The sequence below is a fragment of the Protopterus annectens genome, chromosome 3.part1 (genome assembly GCF_019279795.1).
Source record: "Protopterus annectens isolate FY-2018-M chromosome 3.part1, PAN1.0, whole genome shotgun sequence".
Classification (NCBI taxonomy): domain Eukaryota; kingdom Metazoa; phylum Chordata; order Ceratodontiformes; family Protopteridae; genus Protopterus; species Protopterus annectens.
In genome coordinates, this window is record NC_056732.1 from 444,354,106 (window position 1) to 444,374,655 (window position 20,550).

The 20,550-nt window shown below is 41.0% G+C and overlaps 1 protein-coding gene across 1 annotated transcript in view; it reads left to right on the forward strand.

Moving 5' to 3' along the window:
* Positions 1-20,550, forward strand: part of KMT2C (lysine methyltransferase 2C) — a gene marked incomplete in the record, with an annotated part of 4,117,755 nt that overhangs the window by 3,974,531 nt on the left and 122,674 nt on the right. Inside the window, 1 exon segment of the mRNA XM_044066891.1 lies at positions 2,562-2,635. Within this exon segment, the coding sequence (XP_043922826.1) occupies positions 2,562-2,635 (74 nt within the window).

A 20,550-nucleotide genomic window follows, 5' to 3' on the forward strand; every position in this document is an offset into this window, starting at 1 on the left:
GTTGGTGTGATTGCATCTTTACTTGTGTAGCTCTTACCTGCTTTCTCATGGCCAGATCTGGAGCATTCATATAGTATGCCCCTCAATTAAATTGTGATATGGAATGCGAGTCCACTTGCTTATTTGCACCTAGTCTGTTTTTTTCCTTTTTTTTTTTTTTCTCCTGGTACATGAAAAAATCTCAGGTTTTCTCTGCATGCTGTCTTCTAACTTTTTTTTTATTTCTTCTTGCAAAGCCTTGTGTTCAGTCAGTCTTTCCTTTATTTCAGCCTTTAATTTCTGCAGTTGTATGAGCTCATCTGAATAGCTGCTTAAAGTTGATTCTATTTTTTTCAGCCTTTTGACATTTGACTTCATGTACTCCTCCAGACTCTCACTCATTTTAAACACTGCTAAGTGCATATGATTTATTTCTTCACATAAACTGTTGGCGGTCATCTCATGTACAATAGCCATTTCTTGAACTGTATTTTGCTGAACAGCTGCAGTGTTCTTCCCAGCCAGAGATATTTCTTCTCCTATAATGATTGATTTTATCCTTCTTTCTCCATATTTCTTTCTTGTTGACTTCCGGACAATGTTATTACTAGCCAATAGCTGAGTCTTATTAAGGCTGGTAATGTTCACTGGCCTTTTATGACTTTATTAACTTTCCCACTCAGAGAACTCTAATCACTCTGCTGCTCAGTGTCTCGCCATCTTGGAAGTCTTAATGAATTCTTTCTAAGTTGAAAAATTATGCAAGTTTATATTTTTGCTTGCTGTTTTGTGTTTCCTTCTTACATATTGTGCTTGCTTAGTGGGTGGAGGTTGAACTAAATGGTGTAGAGCCTGGCCTTGTCATCATAATATGGCATATGATGTCAGGATGTTCACCAAACAGTAGTGTGCAGCCACAGCAGTTGCTGTTTGTTGAAGAACTGTAGTATTTTCTTTCATCTGTATGCAGACTCCCCTACCTCCTAAGCATAACATAACATTTTGCTACACAGGGCATATCCAGCAGGGACATCTAAGCAATCATCTCCTGTAGAGGGTATCCATTTTACAGATCATAGATCATCTAAAATAGTGAGTACTTATAGATTAATTTTTCCAAGGCCACTGAGTCTTATGACCATTCACACCTTGCCAGCACCCTCTCTCAGGCTGAACCTCCTTTATCAAGGAGGGCCATACCAGTTGATCCTTAAGTAAATTTGTGGGTACCCATTCAGTCATCTAATTCATTTAAAGGAGGATAGTGAATCGGGTCTATATTAGATCACCGAACGCTTAAAAAAGCGAACGGTGATTAATCGACCCTATGTAAGCGAAAGCTTACAATCTCGAACTGTCAGAACAGCGATTTTTTTCCCAGGGAAAAAATTGCTGTTCCAAAACACATGCACACAACACAAGCACACCAAACAAACAGCAATCCACACACATGCACCTAAAATCTGACACCTAACCCTACACTAAACCATACACACAACACTAACTATCCACTTACCTTAACCCAAACCCTAACTCTAAGGTCCGTCACTATTGCACACTCACCTCACCCGCTCCCTAACCCTAACTCACCTAACCCGCCCTAACCCTCACGTCCACACAATTGCGCACATACCTAACCCGCGCCCTAACCCTAACTCACCTAACCCACCCTAACACTCACATCCACACAATCGCACACTTACCTGATCCCGACCCGTAACTTTCCACCACAGCACTGAAAATACCGAAGCAACAGAAACGGACAACCGAATTCTTTCACTAGGAAAACATTCGGGTTTCTGTTGCTTTGATATTTTAAGCTTTTGCTTACATAAGTTCGATCAATCACCGTTTGCTTTTTTTAAGTGTTCGGTGATCTAATATAGACCCTAGTGAATCACTTTGCCTAACATAATTTGCATTTGTGGAAAAATCTGTTTTCACAAGTGATGTTGGAAAGGTATGAAGGATTCAGGATCAATGATATCCTCTTGTAGGGGAAATGCTGATAATGGTGGGGTCTCTCTTTCTTTACCCTTCGCTGAAGATGAAAGTCTAAAGGCTGTACTGTCAGCTACACAGTAAGGGAAGCTGATTTCTTACTGTGAATATAAAAACAAATAACATATAACACTCTAAAAGAAAGCAGAATAATGATGGTCAACAGCCTGCATTACATTCTACCTTTCCACCAGTTCACTGACCCGAGAACATTGAAAGTAGTTTTCCCTTACTAAAGAAGCAGTTCTACACTTTCATGTCATCCTTAGGTGTGTGATATGTACAAGATAAGCTAGAAATGCATCAGCTAACAAAGGAGATGGAACAAGGTAGAAACACCTGCAGTGCATTTTGAGAATGCAGATGTGTTGTTAAAAAACTTCATTGTTGTCTTTCTGTTCCTGACTGATACTTATTTGAATTTGGAGTTCTTATTGCTGTCAGCTTGTATTTGCTTACCGTTCTGTCTGTAATGATTTGCTGTTTGACCACCACAATTTTAACTGAAGTGAATCTGTGCATTGTTAATGAAACATGTGGTAGACTGTTTATAATCATTGTTTTTGTATTTTTCCCCCCAGAACCGTGGTGTGTACATGTTTCGAATTGATAATGAACATGTTATTGATGCCACTCTGACTGGAGGTCCTGCAAGGTATATACTAGTGTATTCTTCTGTGTTTGTTGCATGTTGTTGACTGTGATGATCATAAGATTGTCAGTGTCAAAGGAGTAAGAAGACTTCTTTAGAAGTTTTTCAGAAAGTGTTTGTCAGAACATTCAGTTACCATTTGGAGTTTTCAGAGCAGAATTCCTGAGTTCCTTTCAGCATGTGTCAGACGTTTTGTGCCTTTTAGTATAAAGTTGAACGTAAACTGTTTTTCTTGTTGTGCAGTCTGCACAGCCTGTGGTATGTTGCTAGCTCACAGCTTTGACCCTTCTATTTATTTGGCACTTCTCGGCTCCCTTATTTGGCCTTCATTGTCTGTGCAGTGTTATATTGATTGCCAGGCTTAAATGTGACATTTTTGATTAGCAATAATACTATGCATGTGTGATTTCTGTTTGTTTAAAGACCAACATTGGAGTACTTCATAGATTTTTCCGTTCCTTAAGATACAGCAGTCCTGGTCTTGAGTTAGTGTATACAAGTAATAGGGGTGGCAAAGTCTTCTGCAAAAATGCTTTTTTTAAGTGAAGTTTCATTTTTTAATGATCAGTTTTCCTTGAAAGAGTCTGGCTGTGTGATGCAGAGGGATGAAGTAGAGACTAACTCTGATGAATAGCAGCTCGAAGACTGGCCAAGTTTGGAAGGGGAGGATGGTAGCGAGTGACATATGACACACCCATCCCTGGGGGCTATATGGTGGTTCCTGTCTGGCTGGCCCTACTGATGCAGTGTAAGCTGATACTTGCATGAGTATGGAGCCAAATTGAGGAGGGTAAGGGCTGCAGCTACCAAGCTGATTGTATTGATCTTTTCAGCATGTGCAAAGAAGCATATATTTGTAGGAACTCCATGAGGTGATGGAGTTGCTCAAATCACTATCGCTAGGTGAGTTTAGGGACTGTTGAATTGTCCTTAGATGTTGGACTACTAGTGAGAAGAGACATGAGAAGTCCTCACTGCAATACTGTACTGGTATGGGGAAACAAATGGGCTGAGTCCATTTGAGGGAGATTTGATAAACAGCAGGTACAGGGCCATAAAAGGTGTATAATGAGCAAATAAGATGAACTTTTTCTGTTACTGCCATTGCATGAAGTAAGATTACTCTGTTCGTAACTCATTGCCTTGATCATAACATCAGCCTTTTGTTGCGAGTTCCATTAATTAATTTTGCTGCAAATTGAACATGGAAAAAAAATCTAAAACATTTATTTGAGTGACAATTAGTATTTGGAAACTGTGTGGTTTTTTGGCTACTCTGTGCTTTCTTTTACAGGATACATGCACAAGAGGTGTCTTCTTCCAGCTGTAAGGGATACTTTTCCAATCAGTGTTTTACCTCTCCCAGTGTCCTACACCATTGTGCACTGACATCCCAAACTGCCGCCTCATCATCCATGTAGTCTCTTCCACTTTGTTGACAGTTTGGTAGCTCACTAACTTCCTAGCTGTATGCCTTGCCCTGTAGGAATCTGCTTAATAACTACTTTGAGTTAGTGGCTTAGTTTATGTCATGATTGCAGAATTGACTTTCAGTCTTGCAAAACCTGAGAAAAGTTGTTTGCTTCTACATCACTGGGCCTGGCAGAAGCAGAGTATTTGTGTTGCTGGAGGTTCAGTTTTGGAGCTAGCTAGGTTTTTGGAAGGTTCAGCCAGTATGATGAAAAGTAGCAGAGTAGAGTCTTCTGTCATGTAAAGTAAGGGTGTTTGACCGAGTTATTGTGTGACTTTCAGTGAAGACCAGGTAGATTGCTCAGAATCCCAAGTTTAAAGAAAGGGAGATGATGTGCTTGCACATTTGGGGTGGAAATGTTCCCATAGTGTAATGACTGCATTACATATCATGTTTATTGATGTATGGTAGTAGCCAGTGCCTGTTAACATGATAATTCTGAGGGTGCTTAGCCCCAGTAATCAGGAACATTGTCAGAACATTTTTGTGTAGTCCTTTCCACAGAAGAACAGCTAGAAGAAATGTTTTTTCCAAAAAGTCTTTGTATAAGCCTACCTAATGAAGAGTTAAATCCTAGAATGTTATGTTGTCCTATCTCGCCTTCATTCTTGCTGGTTGGATTTGGAACCGAGCATCTGTTCCAACTCGGCCTATTACTGAAGCTCAAGAGCTTCCACTGGCTCGAAGCTATACCCTATCCTATCATGCTTAGGGAAGATAAACCAGATCTTGTTTGCCGCTAAACTAGATTGGGTGCTTCTCACTAGGCTCAGGCTAAGTGAAATACTTTTTGAATATTATTCTGTTATTTCTAAATATTTTGTATAAATATTGTTGTTTTTGTTAATTGCAGTGTATTTAGGTCTCAGCTTATGGTGAATTCCTAAGTTTTACACTGGTTGCATTTTGTTGTGGCTGGCCATAGTATTCATTAGGCCTACAACTCCCTATCCCGTTCTCTAAAACTTTATTTTATCCTTAACGAACCCATTTGAGTTGAGAGTTTGTCTTTCTTTCTTCCTTCTTTAGCACATTTAAACTAGAGGGCTCCCTTTTTCTACATCCTTTCCCCTTCCTAAGAGGTTTTGTCGTTTAAGTTAGAGATGTCTCCTCTGGCTAGAGGAGGTTGTCGTATTAGTTAGAGACCTTTCCTCTAGCCCCTTTTCTCTTCCCAGTCTGACTGTAAAAAAAAAAAAAAAAAAAAAAAAGTAGAGTAGCAGATTTATATTTACCTTTTATAGAGTGGTGTATTTCATAGTTTTGATAGTTTTGGTAGCCTTATTATTATTATCATTAATCTAGTTTCCTTGGCAGTGTTTTGTTGTTGTTGTTTATCACTATGTCCAAGGAAGGAAAACAAATGAAGCAGTCAGGCTTCAAAAAGTGTGATTCCTGTTCTCAAAATGTATCTTTCACCAACCGCCACACTAGTTGTTTCTACTGTTTAGGTGCAGTACACCTTCAAGACTCATGTTCCATCTGTCATGGGTTTAGTTCTAGGGTCTTGCAGGAATGTAAAAATAAACTTATACTCAGGGGATTGCTTAAAGTTCCATTTGTTGAGGCACTAGAAGGGGAATCAGACCTCCTCCAAATCATCTCAATCCCCAAAGTCTGACAAGTAAACCAAAAGAGCTTCTTCTTTGACTCCTGCTTCTGAGCCAGCAAAAAAGCTACCTAAGAATATGACTTCTGACCAGAAGGCTTTCGGGCCCAAGAAGACTACTCCTTCAGATCCACCAGTTTTGTCTGAACTGACTAGGAGCCATATATGGAGCTGGTCTCCTCAGTTCCTCAGTCACCTGTTTTACAGTCGGTGGCTGGTAGTGTCAAATCCTTGGCCCCGTCCTCTCGATCCTCCAGGAGTCTGTCAGATGATGACATGGAGCAGGTGGTCAGGAGGTTGCTTTGGACTCCGGCTATGGCCAAGATCCTTTCGAGTCCAGCCCAAAAGGAATTGAAACCAACAACTGCTACAACCCCTTCTTCTATTCCTCCTCTGACCCGAGTGATTTAGGAGCCGGAGTGCTTGGATGTGTTTGTGGTGGAACCATTGGGTCTGAGACTCACACCAGGGTTTTCGGTCCTGACTTCTGTTCTGACCTCTTTGGTACCATCTTCTGTTGAAGGGTCTGGGAGACGACACTCCCCCGTCAGGTCTTGGGAGGAGAGTCGGATCGGACCCTTGTCGGATCCAAATATGCCTCATGGGGCATCGGCGTGGGTGAGTTCAGCACCTGCATCGGTCTCGGAGCCCACCTCCTTGATACGGGAGGAGTTTCCTGGCTCTTCAGAGCCGGAGGCTCCCTTGAGGCTGGGTCGTGGTGCCTTTGAGGTGATGAGGAGTGTGATGTCACCCCTGATGACTCCACTCTCAGATCCAAGCACTCTTCCCCCAAAAGTGCCTGTATCTGCCTCTGTATCATGCCCCCCACCCCCAAAGCGTAGTGAACTGATGCCCCAGGATGGCCCATTGGGTGAGTTAGTCTCTTCTGAAACCTCCCCAGAGGACCCCTCCAGGGAGGTCCCTCGAAAGAGAACATGTAAGAGGAAACATCTAGACTCCCCTGAGGAGTCTGTCACTTCAGATACGGACTTAGATGATTCAGAAGGGTCCCCCATGGTCACCCTTTGAGGATGTCTCCTTCTCAGACATCCTAGAGATCCTGAAGCAGAGGGAGCTGGAAGACCATTACCCTTTCTGAAGATGATCCCGTATACCTGGAGGCATTTCATTCTTGACCCTCCACCTCTTGGGTGTCTCTGCCCTTCGACCAGCTTCTCAACATTGTTAGTCAAAAGGCATGGGACTCTCCAGAATCCATGGAACCTGTTCCGAGAGAAGGCCCAACAAATTTATAACTGCACCATCGGACAAAGACTTCTTAATCAAAGGTGTCCCAATAGATTCTGTGGTGGTGGCGGCAGCCACCAAAAAGGAGTTAACTGAGACTTCTTCATCTGTCCATCTGCCAAATAAGGAATCTTGAAAGACAGACAGGTATGAGAAGCGTACGTTCTCGTCAGTGGCTTTTACACTCAGATCGCTGAACTATTTGACCCATTTTATCAGACTTCAGAGGGCTCTCCTAATCCTCCAAGGTTCCACAGCTGGAAGGGTTCCAGACAAGGTGACTGCCCAGCCTGCTACCTTAAATTCAGTAGTCAACTCCTCTATGCATCTCATTTCTTATGCAGCTGATGGTGCGAGTAGGGCAGCTGGTGCAGGAATCGCTCTGAGGAGGCATTCCTGGATGCTCCTTTGCGAGTTCGTTGAACCCTTCAAGTCTTCCTTCACTAATGCCCCTTTTGATGGCATGTCCTTGTTCTGGCGAAAGTTAGAGAGTCTCTGACCAGGTGCCAACAAGAAGGCAAAACTCTATCTGTCATGGGAGAACGTTTTTCCCCTCCCTACCAGGCCTTATCACAAAGACCAGAAGGGTGGGAAAATGTGGTTCCATAAATCCCAAAAGAGCTTTGCCAGATGCACGCGGTGAGTCTTCCCCCAGAGGGAGAGGGGGAAATAATGAAAAATGCTGACCTCGCGGCAGAGGGGGTCCACAAAATCAGGGTGACAGAGAGACGTTCTCTTGCAGACCCTTCCTGAAAGGAGGCATGCCTGTCCACCTCTGGAGGCAGTCAGGGGTAGACTATCACTGTGCCCATTAAACATCACTCAAGACAAATGGGTACAGTCAGTAATATCCAAGAGATACAGCATACCCTTCTCCACCCCACCCCCACAGACAAGATCAGTCCCAGACATTCCATCCTGTCAAAGGGATCAAGCAACCCTGGAGATACAAAGGTTGCTAAGAAAAAGAGTCATCCAAGAAGTCCCTGCAGACCAAATCAGATCCAGAGCTTACTCAAGGTTTTTTTTAGTTCCAAAGAAAACAGGGAACTCGAGACCCATCTTGGATCTCAGCAGGCTGAACAAGTCCGTAAACAAATCAAAGCTCTGGATGGTGACACTGCAGTCTATACTCTCTTTTCTGCATGGCAGTAGTCAGGGCTCACCTGAGGAGTCTAGGAATCCAGGTGTTTCCATACTTAGACGACTGGCTCCTGACCGCCACCACCAAGCATCTACTAACCAAAGCAAGGGACACCACCATTCATTTATGCTTGGAACTGGGCATTACCATAAATTTGGAAAAATATGCCTTGTTGCTATCAAATCATATTACATTCATAGGAGCAGAGTTAAAAGCAGCAAACATGTTAGCAAAACTGCCTCATGACAGAGTACAGACACTGCGGCATCAAGTGTCCATCTTACTCTTGAGAAAGAAAGTCCAGGCAAAATTTGTTCTAAAGGTCTTAGGCACCATGGCAGCTACTATAACTCTAGTACCTGTAGCACATGTACATAATGAGAGTCCTACAGTGGCTACTCTTCGCTCAGTGGTTTACAGGGTAAGAAAAAACAGGACCACCAGACTTCTTTAGGTAGGATTTTTTTTTAATCCCAAAACTTTTCCCAAGGATTTTTTGTCTCCTTTGGTGGCAGTAAAAAAATACCTTGGAGGAGGCTTTGTAGGCAGTGATTGTGCTTCTCATTTCTTGACACTGTAAATGAAAGTTCTGATCAAAAACTGAATATCCTTCCAATTGTTGGGGTAATTCATCTTCTCAGCCTTTCAGGTTCTGACAAAAAACTTGAAAAATCCATTCTTGGGGAAATCTTCACTTCTTTTCCTATACATGCTCTGTTGTGACCAAAGCAAGATGGTAGCTGTAAAGCACAAATTGGCAGGAAGGTCCACTATGCAGCTTCAAACATAGGTCAGAGCATTTTTCTATGGAATAGGCACTGAAGCAGGTTGTGACCTAGACATTCAGGAGCTTAGTCTGATTTTAGGCCCAGCCCTCAAGTTTCTGCTTGGGATATTAAGGCCTCAAATCCATGCAGGAACTTCATTTCTGCTAAAGACCAAGAAGTAGAGAAGACACACTCACGCGCACACATACACACACGCGTGCACATACACACAAGACTTCCACCCCCCACCCCACCCCCAGCAGATGACTGACTTGAGCCAGAAGTAAACTAACCTATGTTAGTGAATGATACTTTGAGGGATTCTGTCACAACTGCTTGGAATTCTGAGGCAAATAACTTCCCTCTTGGAACCTTTCCCTGAGTTCACTTTGACTAGACAGTCATGATTGAAGAGCATCTTTTGGGTTGAACCACTCTAGGGCTTATTTATGGCTGTAAAGTTTTATATCGAATGAGAGCTTGAAATGTAGTTGTGAGATCATACCCTTAGGGAGTCTAGTCTGCCACAGTAGACCTTTTCCCAAATCATGCTTCCTAGGGTCTGTAGTTATGCACTGGATTCTTTCACCCAGTCCATGGCAGGGTCTATATCAGAAAATCAAATGATTAAAATCACGAATGCTCTAAAGAGTGAAAATGCCAGACCTCGAAGTGTTCTTTTTGAGATCATAGTACAGTGAAGATCGGAATATTTGCCTTTTCCTCACTGTAGTGCGATGTTGGAGTTGGAATATATATTTAGCAGGGGGTGTAATAACGAGTTTGAGGTCCGGCATTTTTGCTCTTTAGAGCGATTGCGATTTTAATTGTTCGATGTTCTGATATAGACCCTCCATGGGCATATATCAGTTGCATATGTGCTGCCTATGTAGAGTCAGAAGACCCAGAGTCCATTGTCTCAGAGATGGATGAGGAGTCCACCACACTATCTGCTTCCCTTGTAGATGCATCTTGTTTTGACAAGACTTCAAGTGTCATGTCTCATCCCTTCAGAAGTACCTTGCATTATTAATAGGAAAGATGCTTGAGGAGCGTGTGGTGCCAGACATTAAGGATGGTCACCAGGCAGCCTGGAGGCACTGAGGTAATGATCCTTTGGCACCTAAAAAGCTGGGTGCCCTCTTCCAGCCCCCACTTGAGTTGGTAGAGCCCCTTCCTAAGCATCTTTTACTAACTACTGTATGATCTGTTTTGTCCTGCATAAGTCTCGGAGACTGCAGCACTTTACCACCTTGCTTTTTGCTTCTAGATACATGTGTTGAGAGAGTGTACTCTATCATGTTGAGCTTATGGCACCTGACTGTTTGACTTATCTGTCCAAGTTCTGGTGCCATTTGATAAAATAAAAAAAAAAGTCTGGAAATGCTTGAGGATATTCCTTAGTCTGGGCTCAAGGAGGAACTTGTCAAAACCCTGCCTGCTGCTTCTAGTGTGGGATGCCATATAGTATGCTATAACTTTGTGTGGATACGTTGGCTAAGGCCACACAAGCTTAGCCGCATTCTGTTGCAGGATGATGTAGCTGAAGATGTCCTCCTTTAAGGAAGAGCTCATGAACAAGATCTTGGTTGCCCATTTTTAGGGAGAAAGGCTTTTTCATCAGCACTCTCCGGAACTAGTTGATGAAGAAAATAAGGCCTCACTTCCACCCCCAGAAGAGTAAGAAGCTTCCTTGCCAGGTGAAGAGAGCATGGAAAAAACACTCAGTCTTGTTCCTACTTTTTTTAGCTGAACTACCTGAGATTATGATCACAGCACAGTCCTAAATAATGTGTGGGACTGGCTGGGGAGGTCAGTTTCCAGGTCTGCCTCTGCTTGGAGAACCATTACAAAGGTCCAGACGGTTCAGGAAGTGGTGTCACACTCACACATGTCTTGGAGCATTGTAGTACTACCTTATAAAGAGCTACACTACCAAGTCAGCCCACCTCCTAAAAGCTTTTGGAACCGGTCCAGATTCCTGTGCTAAAAGAAGCCTTAGAGGCTTCCACATTTTTTGGAAAAGAGGAAGAGGTTTTACTCTCATCTTGTCCTAGTCTCAGTGGGGGCAGATGAATTCCATCTCATTTTGGACATCATTGACTTCATCCAGTATGTTCAGGTCTTGAATGGTCATCCTGCAGGGGCTGTGATAGCCTTGCTTCCTTCAGAGTGCATGGATGGTGTCACTGAATGTAAGGGATGCCTTTTGGCATTTTGACACATCAGTGTTTGGGAGCAACACATGAATTTATCTGGCTTGCTTTGGTTGCATATCACTTCTAGTAGAAAGTTTTGCCATTTAGGCTTTCTTCAGTGTTCAGAAGCTTTACTACTGTTGGCCCTAGTGGGCAAAGCCTTGCATGAGAAAAAAAAATTATTTTCCCTTACTCAGGCACCTAGTTTTTTTTGGTGCTCTCTCTAGGGACTCCATGATGTTAGCACTGTCTTTCAAATGTTTGGGAGGTTACCACATATCAGGTAAAGTTTTGTCATATTCCTGTTGAGGATTGCCTTTTTAAGCATGGAGATGGACATTCTCCAGTGTCAGTCCTTATGACCCTTGGATATTATCCTGGATATTGTCCTGGAGATTATAGCTGTGAGATCACCCTGTAGAGTCTAGGCACAGACTGTGTTGTATCTTCTGGTCCTGAAAAGTTTTGCAGTTTTCCCAGGTGCTTTTGCATCCCTGAAGGTCAGATTGTTGCTGTGGGCTTTGAAATGTCAAGTAACTTCAGACCTGCCAACCCCTCATGGACCAGTTCCTAGTGTCTGTAGTAGTAGACATTCACCATAAACCTGTTGGATGGCCTTACCTTTCCACAACTGATCCCATCACAGATTATTTTGTTAGATGCTTCTCTTGCACTGAATGGATCTCACCTTGTCTCCCAGATGGCTGAAGATTATGTAGTCCCCCCTCCTCCCAGGAAAGGGAGCTGCACATTATCCAGTTTCAGCAGAAGGATGCCTTCTTGACCATTAAGGCTTTGGATGCAGAACTTCTTCCAGGGTCTCTCTTCATCCATTCAGACAGCTATTTTATTATGTGGTATCTAAACAAACAAGGAGCAACAAAATTGTTCCACTTTCAGGAAGCTGTTCCTCTTCTGGTAGTGAGCTATAAACAAGCCGTATCACTTTCTCAGCAATTTGAATTCTCAAAGAAGTAAAAGAACTGACTGACTTGCGTTACCTCCTCTGTCATTTCTTGAAATTGCAGATTCAAAGCCCATGCTTTATCCAACTCTTCTGGAAGTGTATCAGCATGTGGATTTTAATATTTATTATTCAGAAGAACATGGCCATAATCATTGTTTGCTCAGTACAGCAGCAAGTCACAGTGAAGGTATTCTTTTGTCTATGACATGGCAAAAATTAGAAAGGATGATCCCTGGTTCCTCTTAGCCTTATTTACAGATCCTTTTGATTGTTTTAGTATATCATAGCTTCAAAATAAATTAAGATGACCAGCCTAGGGTTAAGACATTAGCTAAATTCTCAAAAAGCCTTCAGCATAAAGTTGAAAAACTGAAACCCATAAAACCAATAACATAAAAACAAAAAAGAAGAAAAACAAACAGCTATAAGGCATTCAAATTTCTCAAAATAATCCTCCAGAGACCTTGTTTTTGGTTTTAAACCTTTGGTTTCAGTTCATCATGCAGGATGGTAAGCGCTGTTAAATACATTTACAATGATAAGTGCTGTTCTTTATATACACATATTGGCCAAAGGAGGGGGGTGGTGTTAATCTTGTTCCCTTCTTTGATTCATCTTTCTAGAGAAACATAGGATTGGCCTGTTTACATTTAAGGGGTGTGGCCTCAGACGGGACTGCAGCTGTGTTTCCACAAGTGCTCAAATGTAAGGTTGAATATCTTAGAATTTTTTAGAAAATACTTGACTAGTGTGTGTAAAAAAATAATGTACAAATATTCTTTCTTGTATAGAGTTGATCTGGCTTTAATCTTTATATATTTTGTTAGAAGGGAATGGATGCATGCTGTTTGATTCTGCCATGCTTTTGCCAACTGCTTCATCAGATCCATCCTATATCAGAGTAAATTTTCAGAGAAAAAGTATTAAAGCTGTCCTTTGACAGGACAGTGACAGTAGTTTGAGACTTATGGTTAAAAGTGAAAAGTTTTGTAAACAGCATTTTAGCTGCTTTTCCATACTCATTTTTAAATGGGAGAAGAGATTAACCTTTAAAAATCTGTCTAGTAATTGCACTGTGGTGGTGTGCCTGTGGCTGTCTCATACTTGTTACTGAACCTGTGTGTTAAACAGAAAGTGAAAGCCATCCTCAATAACTAAATTCATGGAAGTAGTGCAAATTTGGTCACCTGAGGGACTGATGATGGCAGTGGAAGAAGCCTTAATCCTATTAAATGGGACATGGTTGCCAGAACAAATGGTGGGAATTCCAGTTTGCGATCTGACTAATTGTGAAAGGAGATAGCTGTTAGGAACGGGACAATGAGTATACATGCAATAAAACAGTAGTATAGAAGGATTGAGGCTGTCTTCTATTGTGCCCAAGCATTGGTGGGAAAAGAGGACAACCGCCAGATGGCTTTAAGTTGTAAAGTTGTAAAATGTAAGAAAAACATGTTGAGAAGATGTGCTATGGGAAGCATAGCACTAGGGACCAGGTGGGGAAAGCTAGAAAGTGATTATACTAAAACAGCTAGAGGAGGAAAGCTGGTGAAAAGAGTCAAAAATTAATGAACTGGAGGAATGCCTATGCTACCACTTTACTCTGATATTAAGTCTCTGTGGAGAAATGCTAGTAAATTCCACCATCAGTATTGTAACACTTGCTACCACCATTCACTTGGTGATGTTAATGAGAACTAATACTAACCAGGGGTAAACCAGGTGAAGGACGATATGGAAGATTCCTGTACTCATTTTTCCATTCCCAGTGGTTTTATGTCTTGTCCCAAAGTTTTAGGAGGAATGAACAGAACTTGTAATCATCCATAGATGGCCTGGAACAGCATGGTTTCAAGTATTTTGGTCTGTGGAGATGTATAAAATTCTTTCAGTGCAAGTCAGGAATGTCCCCCCAGCAACTGGTGTGGCAGTCATTACCACTTCATGGTCTGGCATCTGATTTGGACCCCACTCATCCCACCAGGGTTACTGTCCGAGATCTCCAACGAATATATTGAGGCTGCTAGGAATCTTTTCACTTTTCATGGTCTCATGCCTCCAAGTGGAGTGGTTTTCTGAGCAGAGTGGTACCTTGTACCTCCCCACTAGGTCTGCTTATAGGTGTTGCTATTTTGTCACGGACATCTACATATATGAATGGTGTTTAAATGAATCCATGGTCAGGGTGCATGTGTTTGCGTTTCTGAATATCGTGGCCTTTTGGAGGGCAGAACTGTAGCTCTGTAAGTACTAGTCAGGCAGTGAACCTAGTTTACTGTGTGAGATTTCAGCTTTACTATTAATAGATGTCCCATCTGCATTTGAGTCCATGAGATCGATGGGACAGACATTTCTTTCTTGGAAAACACTTTAATGGCCATCACCTGTGCGTACAGTATCTCAGAACTTCAGGCCTTCATGTATAGGGAACAGTTTCAGGCTCCAAAAGTGATTTTTGAGTTACCCGTAAACTTACCTTGAATGTCCACCATCAATTCTGGTGGTACCTAAAAAGTATGCACGAGTTTGGGGAAGTAATTTCACCTGCTTTCCTCTGTAGAAGAAAGGGCATGCACTTATTCTGAAGTTGTATTTTCTCTTGATCTGAAACTGCAAACCACACAATGTCTGTTATTTAGGTCATAGCTCATAACTGTAGGGGTGTGTTCTTCTCCAGTGCTTGCTTCAAGATTGCATCTTTTTCAGATTTCGGTACCATGGCCACTTTGTTCTTTGGTGAACACCTTCAAGAACTATTGTCTTCTCATTAGTTTCCTTGGGAAGTTATTCCTCTTTTGCTAAGACCACCAATTCAGGACTCCACTATCTGAACTGTTTTTGTGCACTTCTCTGGCCACTGTAGTGTATTGTTTGGGATTATGCCTAGCCATTGAAACATCATGGCATTAACAAATGCTTTCTTATCCAAATCTGTTCTGAGAGAACCATTTGATTGTTAATGGATTCTCCCTGGGTTTTGAACATCCCTTCCATCCAATCCTTTTGGACTTTCCTTTAAGTCAGATATGTATATTCTTTATATTACTTGTTAGTGTCAAGTCCCTGTTGTCATTTCTTATTTTACAGGAAAAAGTTTAGGGGTTGACTAGGGTAGGCTCAAGATTAGGGTGGAGGAAAGCAAGAGCACTTGTTAATATGTAGTATTAACATCATTGTATTTGTTTCAGAATAGGCATGCATTCATTCCTCAGCATAGGATTTTCCATGCTTTTTAAATGTTTTTATCCTGAATCATCATACTTGGTGATCATGTATCATACTGTTACTGGTTGTCATTTGTTAACCATAAACAGGGAAGAGATGTTTGTGGTTTGACCATCATCTAGACAGCTATGAGGGGTTTATAGTTTTATTGTGGCCTAACTCTTCCCATGGTGGCTGACATGAGAGTCTCCTACGCCTTCCACTATAGGTATGTGTTGTTCCATATTACAGTCATTGAAGGCTACCATGTGAATATAGCAGGGTAGAGCCAAGCCAATGTCTGTAGCCTGCAGTGCTGCATGTCATACATGTCTCATTTCAACAGTGGTCCGCACTACACTCCCTCCCTTCCCCCAGGATGGGCAAGCTGATGTCAGCTGCTTAATGTACTATTCCACACTACCACCAGCCCCAAACCATCTGGGTCATAGTCAGGGCATCTTGACTATATGCCACAGAGCTGAATTGTTGGAGAACATGAACTCATCCTGTTAGCCACACCAAGGAGAGGGTCCTTTCATAAACCATCTGCAGGAAAAGCTTCTCTGTTATTTTGCCCCCATTAAAAATGTATTTAATTTCATTTTGGTCTGAGCCTTGTCCATGCTTTTTACATTTTTAGGGTAGAATGTGTGGGCATATATTACTTGTGGGTGCTTTGCTTCTGGACATGAAGTTCCACAAATTACATTACAGACAGCTTGAGAAGTAGTTCTCACTGTTTCTATGTTGGCTGTGATTCAGATAAACACATGCCAGACTTCATTATGGAAGGCAAAATAGATCTCAAATTAGGGCTTCACAAATGACCTCACAAAATTAGTAGATCAGGTGTTGCAATGTATCCCTGACGTTGAATTTGCTCATGCTTTTTGCTAAAATGAGAAATTTGAGGTTCAAAGTCTACATTTATTGTTTTCTTGCTGTTGCATAGCAGAGCATCTGTTTTTGTGCATATGTACTGAAAAGGTATCTGTCTATATATTTTATTTATTTATTTGGCTGTTTTTTGCCCAGATGGGCAGAACTAATTTAGAATCAAGATGTACAAGTTCCGTATCAGAAATAGAGGAAACTATTTGAAGAGCTTAGGACTGAATTAATTACTGTTCAAAACCAGTAGATTTAAATAAACATCAGTACATTTATTTTACAGTGTTAGAGATTTCTTTTTACAGAATTAGTAATAGCCTCTTGTCTTTGGAATGATATGCAGTGATTTGTTTTAAAGTAGAAGATCAGGTAACAATTAGTAAATTGATAAGAATGTAGAAAATGAAGGGGCTCCATAGTCGTTTAAGTACTAAGAGTGGTTTAAGGCAAAGCAGAATTGGTCAAGAAGTATAAAAGGTGCAGAGTAGTGAGTGTAATGTGAAACAATTTGAGGAAGTAGTGGTACATCACATAATTCTCATGAAATGGAAATTAAAGCTGAATTAAATTCAGCTTTGCAGTCTGTAGTCATTTATTTTTTTGAAGTGAATGCCATCATCATGATTTATAGCAGGACATTCAGGAGTTTGTCCATTTATTACATGCTTTTCTCTGCGGGGTAATTAGTGATGTAAAGGTTGTCATATTAGCAGCAGAAGAAAAGTTAATCAAGGCCCGTGACCCCCCCACCCCACCCACACACACACCAATTGTTAACATTCTCTCTGGCTGTATCACTTTGATTGTGAGATCATCATCTGTTTAACACAAGCCTGAGGAGTTCAGTGTAAGGTCCTCCATTCTTGCCAATGAACCAGTGCGATGTTTTCACAAACTTTTTTTTTTTTTTTAAGTTGGGGTTGTATGGGGTTTTTTCAGACCATTTTCATATACATATCTACAGCTTCAGAGAACGCACTAAGCATCTTCTAAAATTGTAGTCTTGTGCTCTGTGTTATTTCTGGTCCACAGGTAAATCTCAAACTTGAAAAAAGTCAGTGTTCAAACACTGTTCTCCCTTTGCATGTACCTGAAAGAAGAAGAATTGATTTGTACCTGGATATGCTCAATACTTATGTCTGTGAACTAGTCCATTTGGCATTTGATGTTCTTCAGTTCCAGTGCCAACAATACCTTTGGCATTGTTGGGTGTTTCCTCTTAGTTTGTCCTGTGCACTTCATATGTTTGCATTTTACTTAATTCTGGTGGGGGATCACCATATCCAAGAAATAGATTTATGTGATCCAAAATTTAAGATCTGATTTGGTGGATCTGCACTTGGTGTCTTCCTCTCTTCCACTCTAGTTCAGTATTTTTTTCTGTAATTTCTGCACTTAAGGATGCAAGTACTTATGCCGTTAAGTATAGTGATCTTACTGTCCGCACTAGGAAAGCTTGCCTGACCCCTCTGCATACCAGGATGTAGTCACCACCCATCTCCCTGTTGACCAGTCACTGCAAGAACTTGACAGATCTGATTACAAAAAACTGACCCTTGCACCCCCCGCCACAATTTAACCATATTGAGGGCTGTAGATTTTTCTATATGTTTCTCCCAGACATCAGGGCCTGATCTCCTCTGCACTTGGTATGTTTATACTTTGTGTACTCATGGTAGGTGGTACCATACCTCACTGCCAGGAAGACAGTGGCAGTTGACAATTCATTGCACTGGCATCAGGTGAAGGATACTTTGCACAGCTCCAGGCCTCTGCCCCGACCCATCAGAAAAGGTCCCTGAATAGATGGATATGACACAATCTGACCCTCTAAGAAGTCCATTTCTTGAATTTCCCCCTTGGTCCCTGCATATGGTGATGAAGATCTTGATCATTTTGTCCATATGAACTGGTCTGATGGGTACCAAACCGCTTGTCATTATCTAAGATTATTTATTCTTACAGTTGCAATTGCTACTATTAGTGATTGTTTGTGGAATTTCTCTATGTTGCTTTGTGAATAACAGTGCTACTTTTGTGATGGGCAAACAGGATGAAGCCAAAAAGAGATTTTCAGATGTTTGCCAAATGAGGCTACAGTATCATGTCCCAGGACTCCGTCTCTGTGTGGCCTGTCTGGGGCTGGAGTACTTTTACTGCAGAATGCTCTTTATGTAATAAATCCACAACTGGCCATAGTAAAAAGATTTAATGCAAAATAACACACAAAACACTCTGTCACCTCGGCACACAGCCTTCCAGGAGTAATACAAACACTCAAATGCAGGGTTTCTTATATAATCCATTAATCAACACTAATTACATAACAATTGCTTCCAATTAATTTCCAAATTTAAGCCTACAGGCAACAAAGCATCAAACTTTAAAATATAAGTTGATTCTTTATAAAGTAGTTTCTCTTTAATACTGCATATTTCACCAACTTGTACACATTTGTTCCAGAACACAGCCCTGGAGCAAAGAAAAATCACTGTTATGTTTTTTAAATGCATGGCAATATTACTTTCAGTTTTGTTCTTTTTTATGTTCTTGCAATCTGGTTCTAATTTTTCTTTTACTTTCTCCTATATAATACAAATTACAGGGGCACCTCAAGGCATATATAATGCCCTCACTATCACATGAAAATCTACCAGAAGGAGAAAAATGGACACCATTTATCTTACCAAAAACTAGGGACAACATTAGAACATACATTACATTCACCACAAGGGAAAAAAACACAAAAATCTTTATGTAAGGTAGTTTCACAGAGATTAGGTGTAGTTTGCCTGGAAGCATTGATGCTGAAAATAAAATTTATAATAGAGGCATAAATCAGATGAATGAGACAGTGTATTTTGTGTCAGTTTATAATAGCCTTAGTAGTGAGATAGGCAATATATTAAATAATTGTTGGGAATTTGTAATAAAAAATTATGAACATGGCAATCTTATTGCTCAGCACCCTTCTCCTATAGATGGGGCAAAAATTTAAAAGACTTTTTAACTTCTAGTCTTTTTAGTTCTCCTGATGATAGGGTTCATTTAAATCCTCCTTCATTGGGCACATTCCCTATGCTACTGTTGGAGTCATATTTATTGACTTAATATTGCCATATACTCAATTCTGTATACTTAGAAGCTTCTCATTTTATGACTTTTGTTAGTACTAGTCACATTACAAACTCTCACATACTGTGTATATACTCTTAAGTTTTCATATAATAAGCATTAGTAGTTTGTATAACTTTTATTTGCATGGAGCTCCTCCTCCTTTCTCCAACTGTCATAATTGATTAAATTAAATAATCAGGATTGCCTGTAATTATCATTAGCAGTTGTTTTACAACTGCTTAATAGGAATAGGAACATGTATGCAAGAATCCTGTTTTTATGTTCTTCTCTTTAGAAACACCCATATTAAGCAAAATGCTATTGATTTTAACAGGGTCAGTAAGGGAGACCACATACAAGCTCATGTAAACCTCCTGCACTGGAAAGAATCAGTTTGGACTCATTAAACATCTTCTTTTCCATTAAAAGTGAAGGACACCCCCCCCCCCAAACATCTGCCTTCTTTAAATATGTAATGAGAACTGAACTGATGAAAATAATTTGAGGTTCCTTATGAGGAAAACATAGTCTAAGAATTTTCTGTAGCCTCAAACCTGAGGATCTAGGTTGTATCATTTCCACTGGAGCCTCTCTTCTCCTCCTTCATCTATATAGCCTCCCATTCTGTTTCCGAGCATAAATCCTGATCTTTTAATGGTTTCTGTCTAGGCTATTCTATAAAGCTACTTCAGTCTGTTACTGACCCATTTTATTATGTCATTGTTTCTATATGGGGTCTTCTCTGATTGTTCACTTTCCTCAGCCTGTTGAGACATTGCCTTTCTTCCCTCAGCCTATTGAGACATTGCCTTTCTTCCCTCAAGACCTGCCTTCCCTGATAGGTTTTAAAATCCTCTTTGAGGAAGCCCCACTTCACTTCACTCCCCACATTACCCCTATTCCCATCCACTCCATATCATTTAACTTGTATCCTTCTAACCATGCCTGTCACGTCCAGTCTTCATCTGACATCTTACCTCTTTAACCATGCCTACTTCGTTGTATCTAATCAACCTGCATCACTTGCTCTTTCGTAGGAACCAACATTAGACCACCCCTCTCACCTGTCTGGCTTCCCCTACCTCTCACACATCTCGACTTTTCAAATCATTCACTGTGTCCCACCATAGACCACTCTTCCCTGTATTTACCTGCCCCCTGTAATTTTTATTATACTCTTTCTGCATAATAATTCCACCTTTAACACATGTATCCACCTTCCTTCCTCACTTCTACTCCCCTTCTAAAATGCCAGCAATGAAAATAATACTGATCCAGTGTGCACTGTTTGTATTCTTGCCT